Here is a 22,281-nt window from a genome sequence, read left to right on the forward strand (position 1 = left end):
GAAAAATAAACATTTCCTTTCAGGTTATTCAATGCATATATAAAGTAACTCATGACAATACTACCAATTTTAATAGTGTACGTCTTATGAAAGTTTCATATTCAAAGTTTCTGACCTGGAAAATACTTGATGCTTCTGTGTTCGTGATGGTTTATTTGCGGTATCAAAATGACGCATTCGAAAGTTGTAGCGCCATCGGACGGAAGATCACTGTCTTTAATTTCTCTAGTAACAAGTATTCGATACGATCCGTTATTCATCTCTATTTTAGTTGGAGAGTTTTCAAGTGGTTTTGGCTTTCTTTCTTCTGGTGACAACTGAAACAGGGTCACCTGGGGTTGAGGATATATCTGATCTACTTCGCATGTGAAAGTTGCTACTTCTGGTGATGTCTTCGTGTAGTTGAACTTTGTTAGTTTTCCTGGAGCTACAAAAGAAAATAGAATGGTTTCTGTTCAGTTAAGGAAAAACATATAATTGCAGATAAAATAATCAAACTGAGTATGTTGAAGTGGTTGATCATCTGAAGACTTCATTTACTTCTTTACCTACATTTATGGTATTAGACTATGTTAACTGAAAAGAAGTAAAACAAGGTTGGTTTTGGTTTGAATTTCGCGCAAGGCTACACGAGGTTTATCTGCGTTAGCCGTCCCTAATTTAGCAGCGAAAAATTGGAGGGAAGGCAGCTAGTCATCACTACCCACGACCAACTTTTGGACTACTCTATTACCAACAAATAGTGGGATTGACCAAACATTATAACGTCCTCACAGCTGAAAGGGCGAGCATGTTTGATGTGACTGGGATTCGAATCCCCGACCCTCGAGTTACGAGTGGAGTGCCTTAACTACCTGGCCATGCCGGAGCATAAGTAAAACAAGAAAAACGAATGTATAGAAAACACAAAAAAAATAGCGAGCACACGAATAAATAATTTCTCTTGGAAATATTTTCACTCTTCAAATTTCATTTAACTTTTTGTTCCCCAGTGGCACAACGGTATGTCTGTAAACTTACAACGCTTAAACGCTTTTATTTTTCTGAACATATTTGTACATGTCCTGCTTCATATTTTGGTCGTTAAAGCCTTTTACAAAGACAGAAATGATGATGCACTTTCTATATTAGATTTTCGGATATTACTTATGGGATGACCTAATATAATTGTGATAAACGCTTATCAATTTGAAAAACAACAACAGACATTTGATCAAGAATGTTTACAGATATTGAACATTATAAAGCGTTTAAACTTAGAATATTAATTTCGGACAGTATTATTTTCTACAAGGACTTTAAATATCTTCAGTGAAAAGTCAGCTTGTAAACGGCGAGAACCACCCAAGAATATAAAGCTAGCTAGCTACCCGTTAAGTGAACTATATGTGACAATATCAACTCAGAATAGTTCGCTGCTCGTGAACCGTCCAGACAAACAGAAGACACAATGTTGTATTTAAGTTTGTAAATCTTTTGTATGTAAATTATTATTTGTAATAACTATTTATAATAACCATTATTATAAATTATATTATTGTTTGTATATCAAAATATATTTATGTTAAGAAAGAAATCTGTATGTATCAATCTTGTTGGCAAATAAAATAAATTAGATAAATATCGACTTTCAGTAAACATTTAAATAAAAATTTCCATCTATTTAAAAACGTAATCCGTAACAATACTACGTAACGCTAAAGTTAGGGGTTTGATTCCCTTCGTTAGAAACATCAGATAGCCCGATGTGATGTTCTCATAACAAGCAAAAAAACAAACAAAGAAACAAACAAAACATCAACAACAAAAACTGTATATAAGAATATATGGCTATTATGTACATTTTTTTTTGTAATTTTTCTTCCTAGTATTTTTTTATGCACGAAAATTCAATTTGAAATAAATATAAGTGTAACTTCTGAGCTGAAATTACCATCCATATCTACAGAGATTATTTGTCGTTTCTGCTGAAGGTCTTATTGGTCGAATTGTACAAATTTGTTGTCAAGTAAAAAGTATAAAGCTCGAAATTGTTTCTTTTTAGCGAAACTTAAAAATTAAGTGTAACGTTATTACAGAATCACGTGTTTCCTAATACATTAATTTGCTGAAATTCTTATATTATCTCAAAATTGTTTATAAAATATTCTTTTTATAAGAAAATGATAGAATAGCAATAGCAGGGTTAGTACGAACATTAAGAAAGTCAAAACATGTTAATGTTTTGTCTTTAAATTCCTCTTGCATTCATAAGCCAAGATAATACTGCTAGATACATAAAAATACTTCATATGATTCAGTACATGGATCTTATCACTATTGAACTATATGAAAACAAGTCTGTAATTTGAGGGTTTCTAGCTACTAGACTTAGATGATAAAAGTTATGACCCTCATTATTAAAGATATTCCAGTTAGAAACAATGTCTAATAATCTGACTTATACGTTGTTCATTTTCTTGTAAATTACTTTTGTCTCGGTACTTGTAATTGTTTATAACACAATTCCTTTACATGGTTCTACTTGTAAGTTATAAAGCAAGCCTTCACTTACGTGTCTATGTCAGTAAATAACTGTTATCTCTACAGCTTATGTAATGCACGTTATATAGGCGGGACAGACTGCATGACAAATGAGCATTTTCGTAAACAGTGTTGTCACATTTTAATAGTTAGAGTAGACAGCTCTCTCAGTACAATAGCAGGAAGATCACACTATTCGGGACGTGCATAAGATTTCGGGAGGTTATTAGCAACACTTTACAAACAATAGTTGAGCATCTAATTGATACTTCAGTCAGTACTTTAAATTAGCCAATATATATTATGTTGATTATTAGGGACAGTTTCGAACTTGGTTTCTCATGACAGCTGTATTTCACTTCAAGTGGTTTTAGACATACCCTGTAAGAGAATGATAAATTTAATTTGTTTGAATTAAGTACTCTGACAGATGTGAAAATTGACTTGTTTATAAGGCGATTTTACACATTTCACTACCTTTTTTATTTATTTTACTGATGTGTACCCCGGTGTTTCAGCGATAAGCTTTAGAGCTTATACAACTAACATTTAAAATCAGATCTCCTCAACGGACAAAGATATTTATCATGCAACGCTGTGCTCGAATACGGATTTAATGTGCGCAGCATGGTCAGGTGGTTAGGGCGCTCCACTCGTATTTAGAGGGTCGCGGGTTCGAATACTCATCCCACCAACACATGCTCGCCCTTTCAACACTGGAGGCGTTATAATGTAACGGTCAATCCCACTATTCGGTGGTAAAAGAGTAGCCCAAGAGTTGGCTGTGGGTGGTGATGACTAGCTGCTTTCTCTCTAATCTTACACTGCAAAATTATGGACGGCTAGTGCAGATAGCTCTCGTGTAGCTTTGCGCGAAATTCAAAATAAACTAAACCCTCTTGTTTTAAATTGCTAAATTAGGAACGGCAGGTACAGATAGCCCTCATGTAGCTTTGCGCGATATTAAAAAACAAACGCACAAACGTATTCAAACATTTATTATTATTTTTAAGTTGTTATATTATGCTAGGAGATTTTCTTCTGTGCATGTATTTTTAAATTTGTATCAAAATGTTTCTGAATTTTTCAAATGTTTAATTTGTTTTTGTACAATGACTATTATTTTAATTTGTTCGCTGTTTCGACTCTTCCGTCATTTAGTTTGATGCGCATGTGAAAGTTGCTACTTCTGGTGATGTCTTCGTGTAGTTGAACTTTGGTTAGTTTTCCTGGAGATACAAAAGAAAATAGAATGGTTTCTGTTCAGTTAAGGAAAAACATATAATTGAAGATATAATAATCAAACTGTGTATGTTGAAGTGATTGATCATCTGAAGACTTCGTTTACTTCTTTACCTACATTTATGGTATTAGACTATGTTAACTGAAAAGAAGTAAAACTAGTTTGGTTTGGTTTGAATTTCGCGCAAAGCTACACGAGGTTTATCTGCGTTAGCCGTCCCTAATTTAGCAGCGAAAAATTGGAGGGAAGGCAGCTAGTCATCACTACCCACGACCAACTTTTGGACTACTCTATTACCAACAAATAGTGGGATTGACCAAACATTATAACGTCCTCACAGCTGAAAGGGCGAGCATGTTTGATGTGACTGAGATTCGAATCCCCGACCCTCGAGTTACGAGTGGAGTGCCTTAACTACCTGGCCATGCCGGGCTTAAGTAAAACTAGAAAAACAAATATATAGAAAACACTAAAAACACAAAAATTTAAATAGCACACGAAAAAATAATTTCTCTTGGAAATATTTTCACTCTTCAAATTTCATTTAACTTTTTGTTCCCTAGTGGCACAGCGGTATGTCTGTGGACTTACAACGCTTAAACACGGGTTTATATCTTTCGTGGGCAAAGCACGGATAGCTTATTGTGTGGCTTTGTGCTTAAATGCAAACTACAACAATATTTAACTTTTTATATACAGTTTGCTGACCCACAATTTTCTTTTGATTTTTTAACAAGCTAGAAATGGAAAATCCGAAATAATAGAACCCCTCCTTTTGAAAATAAAAAAAACAAAAACGTCTTTCATATTAAACCCCATACTCAATTATCTAGAATAATATCTTATCGGTTGTTATACATTTAACTAGTTTTTTTATGAAGTAAACGAGAACTGGTTTTGATTACTTCAGAGCGTTAACTATTAAAATGCTTTCTCGGAATTGTTTGTTTGTTTTTTTTAAACTTCGCTCAAAGCTACTCGAGGGCTATCTGCACTAGCCGTCCCTAATTTTGCAATGTAAGACTAGAGGGTGGGCAGCTAGTCATCACCACCCACCGCCAACTCTTGGGCTACTCTTTTACCAACGAATAGTGGGATTGACCGTCACATTTTAACGCCCCCACGGCTGGGAGGGCCAGCATGTTTAGCGCGACGCGGGCGCGAACCCGCGACCCAGGGATTACAAGTCGCACGCCTTACGCGCTAGGCCACGTTATAATGACCCCACGGCTGAAAGGGCGAACATGTTTGGTATGACGGGGATTCAAACCCTTGACCTTCAGATTACGAGTCGAACACCTTAATCCACCTGGCCATGACGGGTCTTTTCGGAATTGGACTTTTACAAGTGTGGGAGACATAAGGAATAACTTGATAATATTTACACGGCTCAATTCTAAACAAAGTTTAACTCGAAGCTAACGTAACGGTGTAACAGCTTAAGTATTACCTGAAAAAAATATGTAGTTGATTGGACCGAGATTTGTATATTGTACAAATTTAAAGAAACAAAAATGTTTGGTTAATATAAATGAAACCATTTGTAACGCTAACTGTGAATTAGCATTACTAAACGGACTTTAAGTTATAGTTTTGTATCTCGTATATTAAGAAAGACTAGGGACTTCTGGACACCAGAAGAAATACGAGAAAGAATCCGAGCAGTGTTTTTCACAAACATGAAACACGTAATTAAAAACGAATAGCCTGTTAATAGGTTTAATAGGTCCTAAACTTCTTAACTAAATATATCATTTTTCATAACTATAATCTATATTTGCAAAATCCCGACCATGCACTTACTTGCATTTCCTAGCATCACTTGTAACTGAATATGATTTAAATGCTTCGTAACATTCTTTCTGTGTTTTCCTAATATGCTCTATGTCTAAACATTCACACTAGATATAATACATAAACTGAGCAATGTACTCAAGGGTTCTTATGCATATAAAACTAGGACTTGTATCTCCAGTTTGATTTTCTTATATCTAAAAGCTGGTCAGGTAGTTTATGTTTATTCGTATAGAATATAATGGTTGGGGAAGGCAGTAAAATAGTATTTTTATTGTCAGTTACAAAACATTATATTAAAACTAAAAAGGTACGCGTAAAATAAAAACAACAACAACTTGTGATTCGAAGTTCAGTTGTTGTGAAGTAAACAGGTTTTATATTAAAATATGTAAAGTGTGTGTGTGTTTTTTACTCTTCTAGAAATTGAAAGAATTGTGGTTTCATTAACCAAAGCATGAACCTAAATATATATATATATATATGTATAATTCATATTTAATTAATAATATACATAAGTTTTTATACTTATCAGTGAAATTTTTATGACTAAATCTATTATTTTTTGCGTGATGATAATACTTGAAAAGAGGTATCAGTTACTCTCCTTTCACCAAATTTTACAACTTTTCTACAAACATTCACAATATAGCAACACAAAGAAAGAAAATCCCATTGAGACTGCTTCAGAGGAGATGATAATTATGTTGTTCGAATTTCCAATTTGTGTTCCCCTTGTAGATTATGAAGTTGCTTCATTTTGACTTGGGACATGATTTGGAAGACTGTTTTTGCCCTAATCATTCTGCGAGGTTTCCTAAATGTATACCAAGAACAGAGGTTAAATATTTAGATCCTTAATATGTATCTCTTGGAGTGATTTTTGCATTTGTTACGTCAGCATACGGTGATCGCTCTTATTAATTTCAATTAACCTCCTATAATATTTGTAGAAAAATTAACCAAATAAAGAATAATAGGAAAATAAATAGTCAACGAGAAATAAAATGTTAGTTTAGAAAATAAAACGATATATTAATGAATAAAGTGATATAGAAATATGAAGTTACTGTAACTAATAAAGTTGTAAACAAGTAACAACCAGGATGGAACATAAATCAGCAAACGACCTGAAATTATGTGTACATTTTACAGACTCTAATTGGGGTCTTACAAAAATTACAGATTATTCTTCGAGTCTTTTTGTGAAAAGCAATATATGTGTTTTGAGGTGAAGCAATTCTTACTTAAGTATTAGTTCTCTTTTATCTAGTAGATGTTTCTTGCAATTTTTAGAATAATATTTTCAGCATTAAATTACCGACACGTTTCTAAACCATTTACACAACCAAATAAGATCTTGTTACAAACAAATACGTAATCACTAATAAGATGCTAGTAAAAAAAACAATGCAAATAAAAATACTATGAATATCAAAATTAGTCCCATTGCGTGAAATCACTGTGTATGTTACAAACAAATAAATACAGAATTTCAAATAACCCTTCCTAAAAATGTTTCATTAATCGGCTCCACCATTATAACATCAGAGGATATTATTAACAGGTGATGTTAATTACCATGTTTAATTAGAGGTAGTAGGGGGATACAAATAGTATAGCAAAAAAAAAAAATCACGAATCTTACAAATAAATTAAATGAATGACAACATTAAGCAATAACTAATAAACGTGGCAAGGCTCTTATTAAAAATAACACAATTAATTCTATGTGAACTATTCCATAATGACATGTGGTCAATTCACTGAGCGGGAAGCCAGAGTTATAAAGTTGATCTTTAGAACAAGCCGAAATGTATAATCGATAATCAGATACGAGTAAATCACAACAATAATACGACTTAAATAAAAATACAGTAACGATGTAATAATATGTTAACACTCATTAAAAAATGAGTTTTAGACTAAACGCATATAGACACAAACATGTACGTATAAATGGCGATGCAATACTTCCCAATAGTGTGTTTTGTATTTCACACAAAGCTATTCGAGGGCTATCTGTGCTAGCCGTCTCTAATTCAGCAGTGTAAAACTAGAGGGAAGACAGATAGTCATCACCACCCACCGCCAACTCTTGGGCTACTTTTTTACTAACGAATAGTGGGATAGACCGTCACATTATATCGCCCCTCCGGCTGAAAGGGTAAGCATGTTTGGCGCGACAGGGATGCGAACCCGCGACCCTTCAGATTACGAGTCGCACTCCTTAACACGCTTGGCCATGCCGGGCCTCTTCCCAATAGAACAACAGTCATAATTTTCAACGTAAAAACCTATGTTACTTATATTATTAACACTTTAGAGCTGTAGTTTAAATGTTTGAATTTAATACTTGTCGTGTTCTTTACATTGGTAAATAACACTTATGTTAAGTTTTGCTTTGATATAAACATTACATTTTACCGTACGTTTATTTGTACTTAGTAAGTGACAAAAGAATAAGGATTTAGAGTAAACACGTCACTAAAGTTTCAAATTTTTATTTTGTTTTAAGGATGAGTGTGCAGGAATAGTCTTGGAGGACGTAATTATTCTTGTTGCTGCGTGTTTAGTGTTATATTCAGCAAGATATTTACATATACCGATTTTGCACCTGAATTAATAACTGTAGCTCTGAAACTCTCCGAGAGATTACAACTTTATAAAATTGTTTGTTTTGTTTTTGAATTTTGCGCAAAGTTACACGGAGACTATTTGCGCTAGCTGTCCCTAATTTAGGGAATATGAAACCAGAGAGAAGGCAGCTAGTTATCACCATTCACCGCCAACTCTTGGGCTACTCTTTTTCCAACGAATAGTGGTATTGACTGTCACACACAACACCCCCCTTCCCCTCACAGCTGAAAGTCGAGTTTGTTTGGTGCGATTGAAACTCAACATTAACGACTAATTATTTTTTCACAGATGAAAAGTGAAGACTCGGAAATGTAATGCGAAAATGAAATTTAATCATAAAGATTGTTTTCCATCACATACAAAGGGCCAAGTGCAAAGTTAGCTTCTTAATATGTAACCGAAATTCCTGATCATAAGCGAATTTAAAGTTTTTAACGAAATAATTGATGGATTTGTTTTATTAGGAGCTTTACTTTTGACATACCCAGCATAGCCAAGTAGTTAAGGTTCTCGATCGGCCATCTGAGGGTCGCAGGTTTGAATCCCCGTCGCACTAAACATGCTCGCCCTTTCAACCGTAGGGATGTTATAATGTAACGATCAATCCTACTATATGTTAGTTAAAGAGTAGCCCAAGAGTTGGCGGTGGGTGGTGATAATTAGCTGCCTTCGTTTTAGTCTTATCCTGCTACATTAGGGACAGCTAGCGTAAATAGTTCTCGTGTAGCTTTGCGCGAAATTCAAAACAAACAAACAATCAGTTTTGATAGTTAGGGAGAATACTTCTAGAGCAGATGCGATGATTCGAATACTAGTGCAATAACTCTGACGGTAAATACTATTTTATTATTTATATTAAACCATTTTTTCTGTTAAAACTTGAGTACTTGAGAATGACCACACCTGTGATAGAAATGTCGTACATATTCTGAAAAAACTGCTTTTCCTAACTGTAAAAATTGATTATTGCAATAGAATAATACTCAGATAATCTCAATCGAAGCTTTAAAAAAGTACGTAATTTACACATTTGAGTAAATGGGATGAACCGAATTTGTTTATGTGAAGATTTGATCATATACTCAAATTAAATAAACAAAATCAGTATTTAAAACAATAGGCATTGAATTACAAGAAGTTGTAACTGTGCAAGAAATCGTCTGTTTTATACAGTTCACTAACCTAAAAATATCCCACAGAACATGCACTTTAAGACTGACAATAACATTTGAAAACTCTTTAAAAGATATTTCTATATTTATATTTTGGAATATGAAAGAATCAATGTCTTTTCGAACACAATTCACTTCTTTACAAAATTTAAGATTGAAAAACAAAAACTAATTTGTAACAAGTATCTACTGATGATTGAAAATTTGATTCCAAAATGATTGTGCTACCAAAAATGATAGAACATTGATGGGATCCTCACTGTGTGCCCATTACTAAAATAAATAGCTGTCGTTTTATCTTTTTTTTCTTCTAGTTTTTTATTGATGGCAAAGCTCTCAACATGAATTTCAACCTAAATGTCTATTCAAGAAAGAAGTAAAATTATACTTTGGCAGATTGTTAAAATACTGGGTTTACCTTAATATTTTATTCCTTTGAGATAAAATACAAACAAAACCACTTTAGTTTCTTACTTGATGGCAAATTATTTATTTTAAGATACATCTAATTGTTGATATGTGAAGAAATAATCCAACAAAATATACTTACAGAATATACTTTGTAATTTTTATAATATTTTTAAAAATATATTTCGTATATTTGTGCCCATGCGTAAAGAGACGTACTTCGAAGTGTACTGAAACAGACATAGAACAACAGTATTAACATAGTGTAGCAGGTACGTTCCACAACTATATGTATATATATATATATATTTGATACATGGATATGACAAAGATAGTGTGTTTTGAATACGATTATTAAACATTATTTTAATCCTTGAATATTCCTAAGAAACTAAATTACGAAAGTAGTATTTAAAAATATAAGAGACTTAATGCTAATATTTCATGAAAAGTATGTGTGTTTTTCTTATAGGAAAGCAATATTGGGTAAGCTGCTGAGTCCAGTAAGTGGAATCGAACCCCTCATTGTAGTGTTGTAAATCTGAAGACTTACCGCTGTATCAGTGTGGGACTTACGCAAATTATAAATACACTTTACTTATCCTGGAAAGCATATAACTACTCATTTATCACAAAGAATAACTTTTAAAACGAAATACAGTTATTTACTAAGTCTCACGTCTCAGTCTATACCACTAGTATCAGCGCAGTTATCTTAATTATGTTAGCCTTAAATTAAAACCAATTTATTAAAACCATTCATAGAACAACAAACAGGCCAAATTTCTGTGTCTAATGCTTTTAATTATTTAAATTAGTGTTAATGTTTTTATTAATATTTCCGAAAGGACATGTTAAAGCTAGGCCAAAATTACTTTACTTTTACTAAGTTAATAAGTTTAACTTGTGATCCTGCTTATGATATAAGTATATATAAATGTAAAATGTGTAAAGAATTGTAGTTTCGTTGTTAGGCTAACTAATCTGTTAGTTAATTCAATTTGACTTACGTTAACAAAGTAAACTCTGGACTACATCAAGAATGTATTTAATTAATGCAAGCTTTGAAGCTCATTTATGAATTCTGGTCAGGAGAGAGACGATTAATTCAAAAATGGCGCTTAAAATTAAGAGACCTAAGTCAAATCACTATAGGGAATCGAAGAAAAACATTAGGGTTAGCTGCTATTATTAAATGTAACGATGCTGTAGACATATTTTGCTCAACACACCGAGCTTATGTTCACATAGGATTTGTAGAATCTGTATCACTGATGATACAAACGTATTCTCATAAACTATTCAGCAGACAAGATGTTTAAGATACTAAAAATAAATATGAAACTTAATCTATCATCAGATGTGTACCGAGAGATTAACAAGATTGAAAGGCATTTGTTATCTATACTGTTTGAGCTGTTGAACACAATTTCTTGAAGATATGCCCATAGGATATTTGTTTATAGCTGCTCGATCATCAAACAGTTAGAAAAGTTGGTGTTAGTAAATATTATATCTAGCATGTCATCAGTTTATATCACTGAGTATGATGCCATCAGTTTAAAAACTCAGCTGGAACAGTCTGATAATCTTTATTTTCGAGCTATAGACGATTTTCTAGACTAAAATGATGTACAGAATGTCGCGATAATATACAATGTATCTGAAGTGTTCATTTCTGTTCTCGACCTTTGGATGAAGATGTCAGGTGCATCATTGACCTCTTCCCCTTTGAACTGTTTATACCTTGGTTTGATTTGTAATGAATTTTGTGGAAAGCTACTTAAAGGCTATTTTCATTAGTCGTCATTAATTTAGTGTTAGAATAAAGGGAAGGCAACTTGATAACATCACCCACTGCCAACTCTCATACCACATTTTACCAATAAATATTGAGATTAACAGTTACTTTACAATGCCCATCAGCTGAGAGGACGAGCATGTATGTGTACTTATTCATGGTAAGTGATGGAGCTGTCATCTATCTCAGCATATAATGTGAATCAAGTTGTTATGGACCTAAGTGTAATGGTATTTGTTTTACTGGATTCACCTGGATATATTTTTCTGTGGCTCCTAGTGAAGCAAGTGGATGAAGTCCAAATAGCAGTACAATATCTTGCTATTTTTATTACTGGTATTGGAGTCCAACTTAAAACAGTAAATATATTTTAAGAACAGAATATTGTATTTAACGTTTAATGACCTGAGTTTGTAATGATATATACAGTAGTGATAATGTTATCTGATGTTTATTGTTCAAACTAGTTAAAGGATAACTAAAATGTGTAACATTATCTGTATGACAAAGAAAAAAAAACACTTATTAAAAACGTCAATAATCTATTAATTGATTGTTATTAAAATTAGACCTGTTTAATCTAAAATTCAATTGATTGGTCATTCAGCCTATAACTTAGTGACTAGAGGTGAATCTATTGATAGACAGACATCTTTTCGACAAGCGTCTATTCTTAGGATATTTACCGTCGATCAAAAGCCTATAATTTGCTAGACATCGCGTGAATATAGCAAATGTTACATAACTACGGACTGAATTGTTTCACACATATTTTAGCTGCTAATTAGTAGTTGCTAAGTAGTTTTAAAATTCATTAAAATACGTCACTTACTAGATATTGCTGGAAAATGGACAAAATAGTAACATGTCTTTTCACATAAAATTATTTTGGTACTTGGCTTTGAAATGAAAAGAAAATTTTGTTAGATTTTGGATTTTGACCTATTGAAATTGAAAATGTATCTAACTTGGAACATGTATAAAACATTTGACAAATAAAAAGCTTAAAATTCACTGAAATCGAACAAATATAAAGACAAAGGATATCCCCAAAAAATAGGTTGAGAAGTAAGGAGCAGATGCTGTGAGAGTTATTTTATCCAGATGAAGGTAGTGGCTACATGTTGCAGCAGAAATGCAAGATATTTGTTTGCACGAACCATGTTAAAATATGATGATGTGGGTATGTTGTCATACATCTAGTATAAAAATTATACTATTTTTGTTTCATGCATTGATGTTTGTCTTTTCATCATTTTATTTAATGGAAATTTATTAATCAAAATATTTTATAAATAACTTCTAGTGCGGTTTGGTACAGGTTTAGAACTAGAAATACTTTAAGTAGTTTTTTCATGTATTATAGAAATAATTATGCAATTTTTATCATAAAATATTGAAACCATAATTAAAATTCCACGCATTTATACTTCAGAGAAAAGTCGCATGATTCATAGTATTAATGGTCTAAATAATTGACCCGATGCTGTGTCACATTGACAATTATAAAAAGAAAACAGGTTAAATCCACCACTCAAGTTCAAAATATTGTAACATTATGACACGTCTGTAACAAGGAGTGATGTAACAACACACGTTTTAGTTGTTTGAGTTTTAACTATAAAATCCTTAAAAAGGACTAAGTTAAAAAATATGGAAAAAAAGCTTGAGTGAATTGGATCGTCGTATAACCCAAACAAGTTTCAGTTCAATCTGCAGAGAAATGAAGGAACAACAATTGGTTGAAAAGAAGTAGAAGAATAACAGGAAAAACGGTATGTCCCCCTTCGGAAATATAAAAACGGTATGTCCCCTTCGGAAATATAGAAACGGTATGTCCCTCTTCGGAAACATAAAAACGGTATGTCCCTCTTCGGAAATATAGAAACGGTATGTCCCTCTTCGGAAATATAAAAACGGTATGTCCCTCTTCGGAAACATAAAAACGGTATGACCCCTTTCGAAAACATAAAAACGGTATGTCCCCCTTCGGAAACATAAAAAAGTCAACATTTGCAGGCGTATGAAACGTACCTCTCCCACGCAATACCAACATGGCCAATTTTGACAACAGAAAAATAGAAGACTGGCTGTATCACTACTTGGGACCTGCAAAGACTATTTTTGTATCAAATTGTATTTACGTTGATTAAAACATGGCTAAATAATTGACCAACCTCCCCCCAAGATTTATGGGTTTATTTAACAATTTGAACATCATAAAATGAACATGTCACACATTTTTGTATGTATATGCACGGGACCTGTAAAAGAAAGAAGAAGAAACGATATAAAAACAGTACGTCTCTCTGGGGAGACGTAACCAACGGTTAACACATTAGTACAAATCCGACTTCACATGCCCGTTATAAACCTTTACTCGATTTGTCAAATATTGAACTGTAACAGAACTAAGTTAGGATGTTTTATTTCAAATCTAACCGCTTTAAGCATCTGAATTTTGATGATGTAAAATGAGAAAAGTGGTTTGAAAACACTGAAATGTTTGTATCATATGTGCTTCTTTTGAAGTCAATATTAGTGACAGAATATATTCCACAAGCGTCCAATATTTTTTATTGATCGTTTTGGCTTCAAAGCACGCTTATGTTTTATAATGAATTTCAAATAACCCTTCTTCAATATCCCTGCCAAAGTATTTCAACAGAAAAACTTATTGGAAATAATTTCTTTGTCACTGATGTATTGTTGAAGTTGGTACTAATTTCATTGTGAACGTTCCCCAGTGGCACAGCGGTATGTCTGCGGACTTATCCTGCTAGAAACTGGATTTCGATATCCGTAGTGAGCATAACACAGATACATCTTTGTGTAGATTCATGCTTAAATAAATAAGAAACAAACATCATTTTGAACATCCAAAAGTGTATTACCAGAGGCCTCATAGTCAAAAAAATAATTTGGCCTGAATTTACTGCTCTTTATTGACATACAACTAGAATGATAAGTAACTATACATATATCTTATAGTTTTCTATGTTTCGATAATGCTGTGTTGAAAAACGTCAATCATGGGATTTTCTTCTTAGTTATTCATTTTATTCTTTTGTGCTTCAATTTTGTTGTGATATTGACTCCGAGACATATTTTCCGCTTGGTCCAAGTATTGATAAACGTATCATTATAACCTTCAAGACAACAAATGTCAGTCAACGGTATTGTCCTATCGATGTTGTCGGCGCTAATTGTCTTTTGCTTTTTTTAAAATAAAATAGTGACGTTAGAATTGCGGCTGTGGTTTGAGCAATATTTACATACCGTAATAACTAATTCTCGTATACATGTGTGTATGTGTAGACTGTGTGAAACCGAACGGGCCCCAAGACAAAAGTTTAAAAACCAAAAAAAGACATATATAATTAGCTTACTTCCGGACTCCATGGCAATATTATGGTTGCTACAGTGGTAAACGCTACTGTGTATTAGGTTTAAATGTTAACGTGAAATATTACTAGAAGAGAATGTAGATTAACTATTGACGTAATATATATATATATATACACGTACACAACGTAAAGAACCATTATAAAGTATGATTTAATTATATAGTCAGAAATTAAACCAACAGGAGGCAAAAATTCAATGTTACCTGAAAGGTTTGTAAAGAAATTAACGTGTAGATGAAATAGTTTGTTCGTTTTGTTGTAAAATATAAAACTGCACAAGAGCATACCTGTGATCTGCCCACTGCAGGAATAAAAACCAAATTTTTAGTCTTATAAGCTCATTAAGTGATCGCTGAGACACTGGATGGAGGGTTTTGAATTAGTAAAAATTATTGTGCAATAATTTGTAATATTTATACCATAATCGGTTGTAAGAAGTTTTACGGCAAAACTAAATAAATCTATTTTTCAAATGTAGTAGAAATATTTTAATGTTTAAAAATTTATTATATTTAAAAAGATGTGAGTTGTAAGCATTGTAAAATAGTGTATTTGGAATATTAATATTTGGAAATATAAAATTTATAATTTCAAATTTATTAGCGTTCATTTTGTTGAAAGGTTTAATTGAGCGATGCTTATTTTTAAAACCAGTTAATGTGCATTGTTAACACCGAAAGCGCTTTCCTTTCCTAAAGTGAGTTCTGGTTGTAACATATTTGTTATTATGTACTTATTTTCCTATCAGTGTTGGTTTTGGTTAAATATATGTGTAGAAATGCATGTAACTTGCATGAGATTCCTGCCTATTTCCTAAATTTATGGAAGGTTCTCGAGGGTAAGAATCAACAATGTACTATGTGTGTATGCAAAATACTAGTGATTGCCAGTATTGTTAGCAGTTAATATTTCGAGAACCGCGCCTAAAGCTTATAAATTGACGCGTCAAGAGTCAGTATATTGTTGTTAGTTTGCTGCAGTTGGTATTATAAACTTCCAAAGTTATCAGGTCATCCCTCAAGTATTGTCAGATTTTAGGTTCAGGAAAAGAGAAAGGATTTCAAACACTTTTAATGTTATTTAATCAATAATGTATGTTCCACTATTATTAATTACTTCCCGCCAACGATTCACAAACTTCTGAATGTTACTTCTATAAAATACTTAAAGTTTGGAGGAAATGATTGTAGAGATGGTAGTTTTGACATCTTCATGTGTTCCAAGCTCTTTTCCATCAAGATAGTTCTGCAAATTTCGAAATATATAACAATCAGATGGGGCAACGTCTTGAGAATAAACAGATGTGGAAATTTTTCCCTGCTTAGCTCTGCAGTCTTTGCAGATGTGATCCTTGCTGTATTATCCTGGTGTAACACATCTTTACGATTGATCAAGGTATGTCTCTTTTCTTTCAGTGAAACATTCAAGCGCTCTAACTGTTGACAGTAGAAGTCTGATGTAATCGTTACATTGAGTGGCAGCAACTCAAAGTGGACCACACCAACAATATCCCACCAAACGCTTAACAAGACTTTCCTAGCGTAGAGGTCCATTTTGGGCTGTGCTTTAACCTATTTATCTGCACTGACCCATGGTTTGTGGCGCTTAACATTTTTATAAAATATCCAGTTTTCAACTCAAGTCACTAACCTGTCCAAAAAAGGTGAGTTACGTTCACAAGAGTGCAGAGAAGTGCAAATGTCCACTCTTGCTCTAAGATTGGCTTCTGTCAAGTAATGAAGGACACATTTTCCAAGTTTTCATCAAGTGCAGCCAGCAGCAAGTCATCATTAAACTCAACAGGACGACCTGAACATGGCGCATCACTTAAACTATAGTTACCTGATCGGAGTTTCTGAAATCATCTTTGACAATTTCTTTCATTGAGCTGCTTCGCACTATAAACATAAACCGTGGAGTTGGGTTAGTTTTTTTTTTTATTTTTCTGAACATTTTTGTATATGTCCTGTTTTATAGTTTGGTCATTAAAGCCTTTTACAATGACAGAAATGATGATGCACTTTCTATATTACACTTTCGGATATTACTTATGGGATGACCTGATATAACTGTGATAAACATGTTTACAGATGAATGTTTACAGATGTTGAACATTATAAAGCGTTTAAACTTAGAATATTAATTTCGGACAGTATTATTTTCTACAAGGGGACTTTAAATATCTTCAGTGAAAAGTCAGCTTGTAAACGGCGAGAACCACCCAAGAATATAAAGCTAGCTAGCTACCCGTTAAGTGAACTATATGTGACAATATCAACTCAGATTAGTTCGCTGCTCGTGAACAGTCCAGACAAATAGAAGACACAATATTGTATTTAAGTTTGTAAATCTTTTGTATGTAAATTATTATTTGTAATAACTATTTATAATAACCATTATTATAAATTATATTTTTGTTTGTATATCAAAATATATTTATGTTAAGAAAGAAATCTGTATGTATCAATCTTGTTGGCAAATAAAATAAATTAGATAAATATCGACTTTCAGTAAACATTTAAATAAAAATTTCCGTCTATTTGAAAACGTAATCCGTAACAATACTACGTAACGCTAAAGTTAGGGGTTTGATTCCTTTCGTTAGAAACATCAGATAGCCCGATGTGATGTTCTCATAACAAGCAAAAAAACAAACAAAGAAACAAACAAAACATCAACAACAAAAACTGTATATAAGAATATATGGCTATTATGTACATTTTTTTTGTAATTTTTCTTCCTAGTATTTTTTTATGCACGAAAATTCAATTTGAAATAAATATAAGTGTAACTTCTGAGCTGAAATTACCATTCATATCTACAGAGACTATTTGTCGTTTCTGCAGAAAGTCTTATTGGTCGAATTGTACAAATTTGTTGTCAAGTAAAAAGTATAAAGCTCGAAATTGTTTCTTTTTAGCGAAACTTAAAAATTAAGTGTAACGTTATTACAGAATCACGTGTTTCCTAATACATTAATTTGCTGAAATTCTTATATTATCTCAAAATTGTTAATAAAATATTCTTTTTATAAGAAAATGATAGAATAGCAATAGCAGGGTTAGTACGAACATTAAGAAAGTCAAAACATGTCAATGTTTTGCCTTTAAATTCCTCTTGCATTTATAAACCAAGATAATACTCCTAGATACATAAAACTACTTCATATGATTCAGTACACGGATCTTATCACTATTGAACTATATGAAAACAAGTCTATAATTTGAGGGTTTCTAGCTACTAGACTTAGATGATAAAAGCTATGACCCTCATTATTAAAGATATTCCAGTTAGAAACAATGTCTAATAATCTGACTTATACGTTGTTCATTTTCTTGTAAATTACTTTTGTCTCGGTACTTGTAACTGTTTATAACACAATTCCTGTACATGGTTCGACTTGTAAGTTATAAAGCAAGACTTCACTTTCGTGTCTATGTCAGTAAATAAATGTTATCTTTACAGCTTATGTAATGCACGTTATATAGGCGGGACAGACTGCATGACAAATGAGCATTTTCGTAAACAGTGTTGTCATATTTTAATAGTTAGAGTAGACAGCTCTCTCAGTACAACAGCAGGAAGATCGCACTATTCGGGGCGTGCATAAAATTTCAGTTTTAGCTAAATTTCGGGAGGTTATTAGCAAAATTTACAAACAATAGTTGAGCATCTAATTGAAACTTCAGTCAGTACTTTAAATTAGCCAATATATATTATGTTGATTATTAAGGACAGTTTCGCACTTGCTTTCTTATGACAGCTGTATTTCACTTCAAGTGGTTTTAAGACATACCCTGTAAGAGAATGATAAATTTAATTTGTTTGAATTAAGTACTCTGACAGATGTGAAAATTGCCTTGTTTATAAGGCGATTTTACACATTTCACTACCTTTTTTATTTATTTTATTGATGTGTACCCCGGTGTTTCAGCGATAAGCTTTAGAGCTTATACAACTAACATTTAAAATCAGATCTCCACAACTTTTGTTTGTTTGTTTTGGAATTTCGCACAAAGCTACTCGAGAGCTATCTGTGCTAGCCGTCCCTAATTTAGCAGTGTAAGACTAGAGGGAAGGCAGCTAGTCATCACCACCCACCGCCAACTCTTGGGCTACTCTTTTACCAACGAATAGTGGGATTGACTGTCACATTATAACGCCCCCACACGTGGGAGGGCGAGCATGTTTAGCGCGACGCGGGCGCAAACCCGCGACCCTCGGATTATAAGTCGCACGCCTTACGCGTTGGGCCATGCCAGGCCTATCTCCACAACGGAGAAAGATATTTATCATGCAACGCTGTGCTCGAATACGGATTCAAAGAGTGCAACATGGTCAGGTGGTTAGGGCGCTCCACTCGTATTTAGAGGGTCGCGGTTTCGAATACTTATACCACCAACATATGTTCGCCCTTTCAACAGTGGAGGCGTTATAATGTGATGGTCAATCCCACTAACCCTATTGTTTTAAATTGCTAAATTAGAAACGGCAGGGGACATTTTCTTCTGTGCATGCATTTTTAAATATGTATTAAAATGTTTCTGAAGTTTTAAATGTTTAATTTGTATTTTTATAACGACAATTATTTTAATTTGTTCGCTGTTTCGGTCCTTCCGTCATTTAGTTTGATGCGATAATTAAGTATTATATATATATTTCCTTATTTAATGAACCAACAAGTTATCTCCACACATTTTAATATTTCTAATTATAATACCCTTTGTTGAAATGTTACTCACTCTAGGACACCCAGTAATAACTAATGTGCATAACTTCATTATTATCAATTCAAATTGAAATCGTAGATAAATGTAGTTCAGGGTGTTCAATGCATAAACCTTCTGACAAGGATATTGAAACTGGTAGAAATGAGATCCGAAAAATCGTCAAAGGAAAGTGTATGACTTTGTGACAAATAGGCATACCATACGAGTGGATAGTAGTAGACTAAAAAAAATGGGAGGAAATATGGTGTTACAAGGCAGAAAAAAACGGAAAAGGGGAGACAAATACGCTGCAATGTTTATTACTAATGTTGATATAAAATTTCATGTATTTCAATTTCCTACGTTCTATACTGGCATACTCGTGCAAAAGTTGTAAGTTTTCGTGCATAGCAAGTGATAGATCAATTAGAACAGTCGGTAGGTTTGTTTGTTTGGTGTTTATTGGCGCAAAACAACTGGAATATCTGCGCCAAACAATCGGAAAGAGAAATTAAAAGATAAAAGTAAAATTACTAAAATTTGTCAAAATAAATCACGTTAGGACAAAACATAGGCCAATTTTCAACTTAAAAACTTAAATATAATTAAAAAGACAAATGTTTTTCAAAATTTTAAAAATACAACTGAGGTGGACAGTGTCACCATCGCCAATGACGCTGTCCAATCTCAAGGATGAACTTAAGGTAAAAACATATCTAAAGTGGTGCCGTCGCTCACGGTCGTAACAAGGACACGATAGTGAAGTCTGGACTATTGTGACTTGAGTGTTACAAGACCACACATTAGTGTACCAGTCCCAGATGAAAGAAAACAATGAGTTAAATAAACTGTGTCTAATGCACAGCCTAACCAAGACAACTTCCTCCTTCCGATCCTTAGGTTAACAAGACGGCCAAAGTCCGATAGAAGTTTCACTCTGGAAAAAATTGTTATCACGTTGTTCACTTGAAGTCAACTAGCGCGGAGCCGAGTCTTGAATACAGACCGTATGGAACAGGAACGGCTGTAAAAACACCAGAGCAGACGTTCCTGCGAATACTGACATAGCTTAGTACCCGGAACTAGATAATAAATAAAAATGAGCCAGTTGATTTTGAATATAGTGAGAACTAACGTGAAGCGATTCCAGGGCTACAAGAGAGCTAAGCGAGTCAGTATAAATGGTACAACTGGTGTACTACATACCTCCTATATTATTCAGGACAAGAGAAACGGCGTAAAATTCGGCAGTGAACACATAAAATGTACAGAGGATTGTGCGACTACCGAACCACAATATATCATATCAGAGTCTTCAGAGTTACAGGATTTCAAGCCATCTGTTTAAATGGGAATGAAAGGATGGTTCGAAAAATGTTTGGGAAATAGAAGACAGTACTTCCAATTATAAGTGATGAAAAGAAAAGTCACACTTGGTGATAGTAATAAGTCAAAGTGGTATGGGCTGACCAGTGGAGACAGCTACGTCATCCAAGAACAGATTCAATTCAGCCAGCTTCGCTTCAATACGAAGGCCGAAAGGAAAAATTGAAATGCCGTGTATTCTGAAATAGAATGGCCTATTGAGGAAGAAAACACAAACTCAATTTGAATGCTGTGGTAAGAATCAAAGGTTTGAAATATATAGAAAAGACAGTTGTGAATGGCAGAGGTTTAGAAGAGGTTTATGATACTCAGTGTACAAACTTTGTATTGGAGAAGTGCAGAAAGCTTCACGTGCAAAGCCGAAGCCCCAGATGGTAAAAGGGGTGGAAATTCTTTAAGGCCGAGATCCTGCTTGGCAGAGCCACAAACCAGAGACCTATAGTTTAGTTTCGATCGAAGGAGAGGATGATAGATCTTTAGCATAGAACATAGATATGCTTCTGAAGAGGTAGAATAGAGGACAGGGAGAATGTTCAGTGCCCTTGTACACTTGACACATATATGATTGATGTGTGGAATGAAAGTCAGCTTATGGTCCAATATGAGCTCCAAGAATTTTGTCTCAGTGTCTATAGGAAGTACCACTTTTCCAAGATTGAATTCAGAATTGGGGTGAATATCCCATTTGTGGAAAAAATGCATGAAGGTTATCTTAGAGAAAGAAATGGTAAAACCGTTTTCTGTGGTTCACTTGAGTAAACGATTGTGGGCAGTTTGTATCTGCTGCTCAATAAACCTCATACTCGACGACTGATATAAAATGGGGAAGTCACCGACGCAAATTCTTAACGAAACTCACTTGAAATAAAAAATGTATCTCAGAGAATAACGTTTCGACCTTCCTAAATCATCTTCAGGTAATTGACATTAAGTCATCAACATAAAGTCCATTTGCAACTGTAGGAGAGAGTTGTCCAGTAGTGGCATTAATCTTTATACTGAAAAGTGTGATACTCAAGACACAGCCCTAAGGGACTCCAAGTTCTTGTGAAAAGAACTGGAAAGTGTCGAACTCACACGTACTTGGAATCGCTGGTGCATTAAGAACCGATATGAGAGGAGGTCTCGCAAAATGCCATACTTCCACGAAATATTACAAGCCTTCTCAAGAAAGATATTGTTGCATGAGAAAGGCTAC

General features: G+C 33.6%; 1 protein-coding gene across 2 annotated transcripts in view; it reads right to left on the bottom strand.

The window, feature by feature from the left end:
* LOC143240932 (uncharacterized) overlaps positions 1 to 22,281 on the bottom strand; it is a 109,774-nt gene that overhangs the window by 55,340 nt on the left and 32,153 nt on the right. For both annotated transcript variants that reach the window (XM_076484199.1, XM_076484198.1), the window contains exon 3: positions 116 to 427. In XM_076484199.1, coding sequence (XP_076340314.1) covers positions 116 to 427 — 312 coding nt within the window. The remainder of the gene's footprint in view (positions 1 to 115; positions 428 to 22,281) is intronic.

The sequence above is a fragment of the Tachypleus tridentatus genome, chromosome 13, assembly GCF_004210375.1.
Source record: "Tachypleus tridentatus isolate NWPU-2018 chromosome 13, ASM421037v1, whole genome shotgun sequence".
In the NCBI taxonomy this organism is placed as follows: domain Eukaryota; kingdom Metazoa; phylum Arthropoda; class Merostomata; order Xiphosura; family Limulidae; genus Tachypleus; species Tachypleus tridentatus.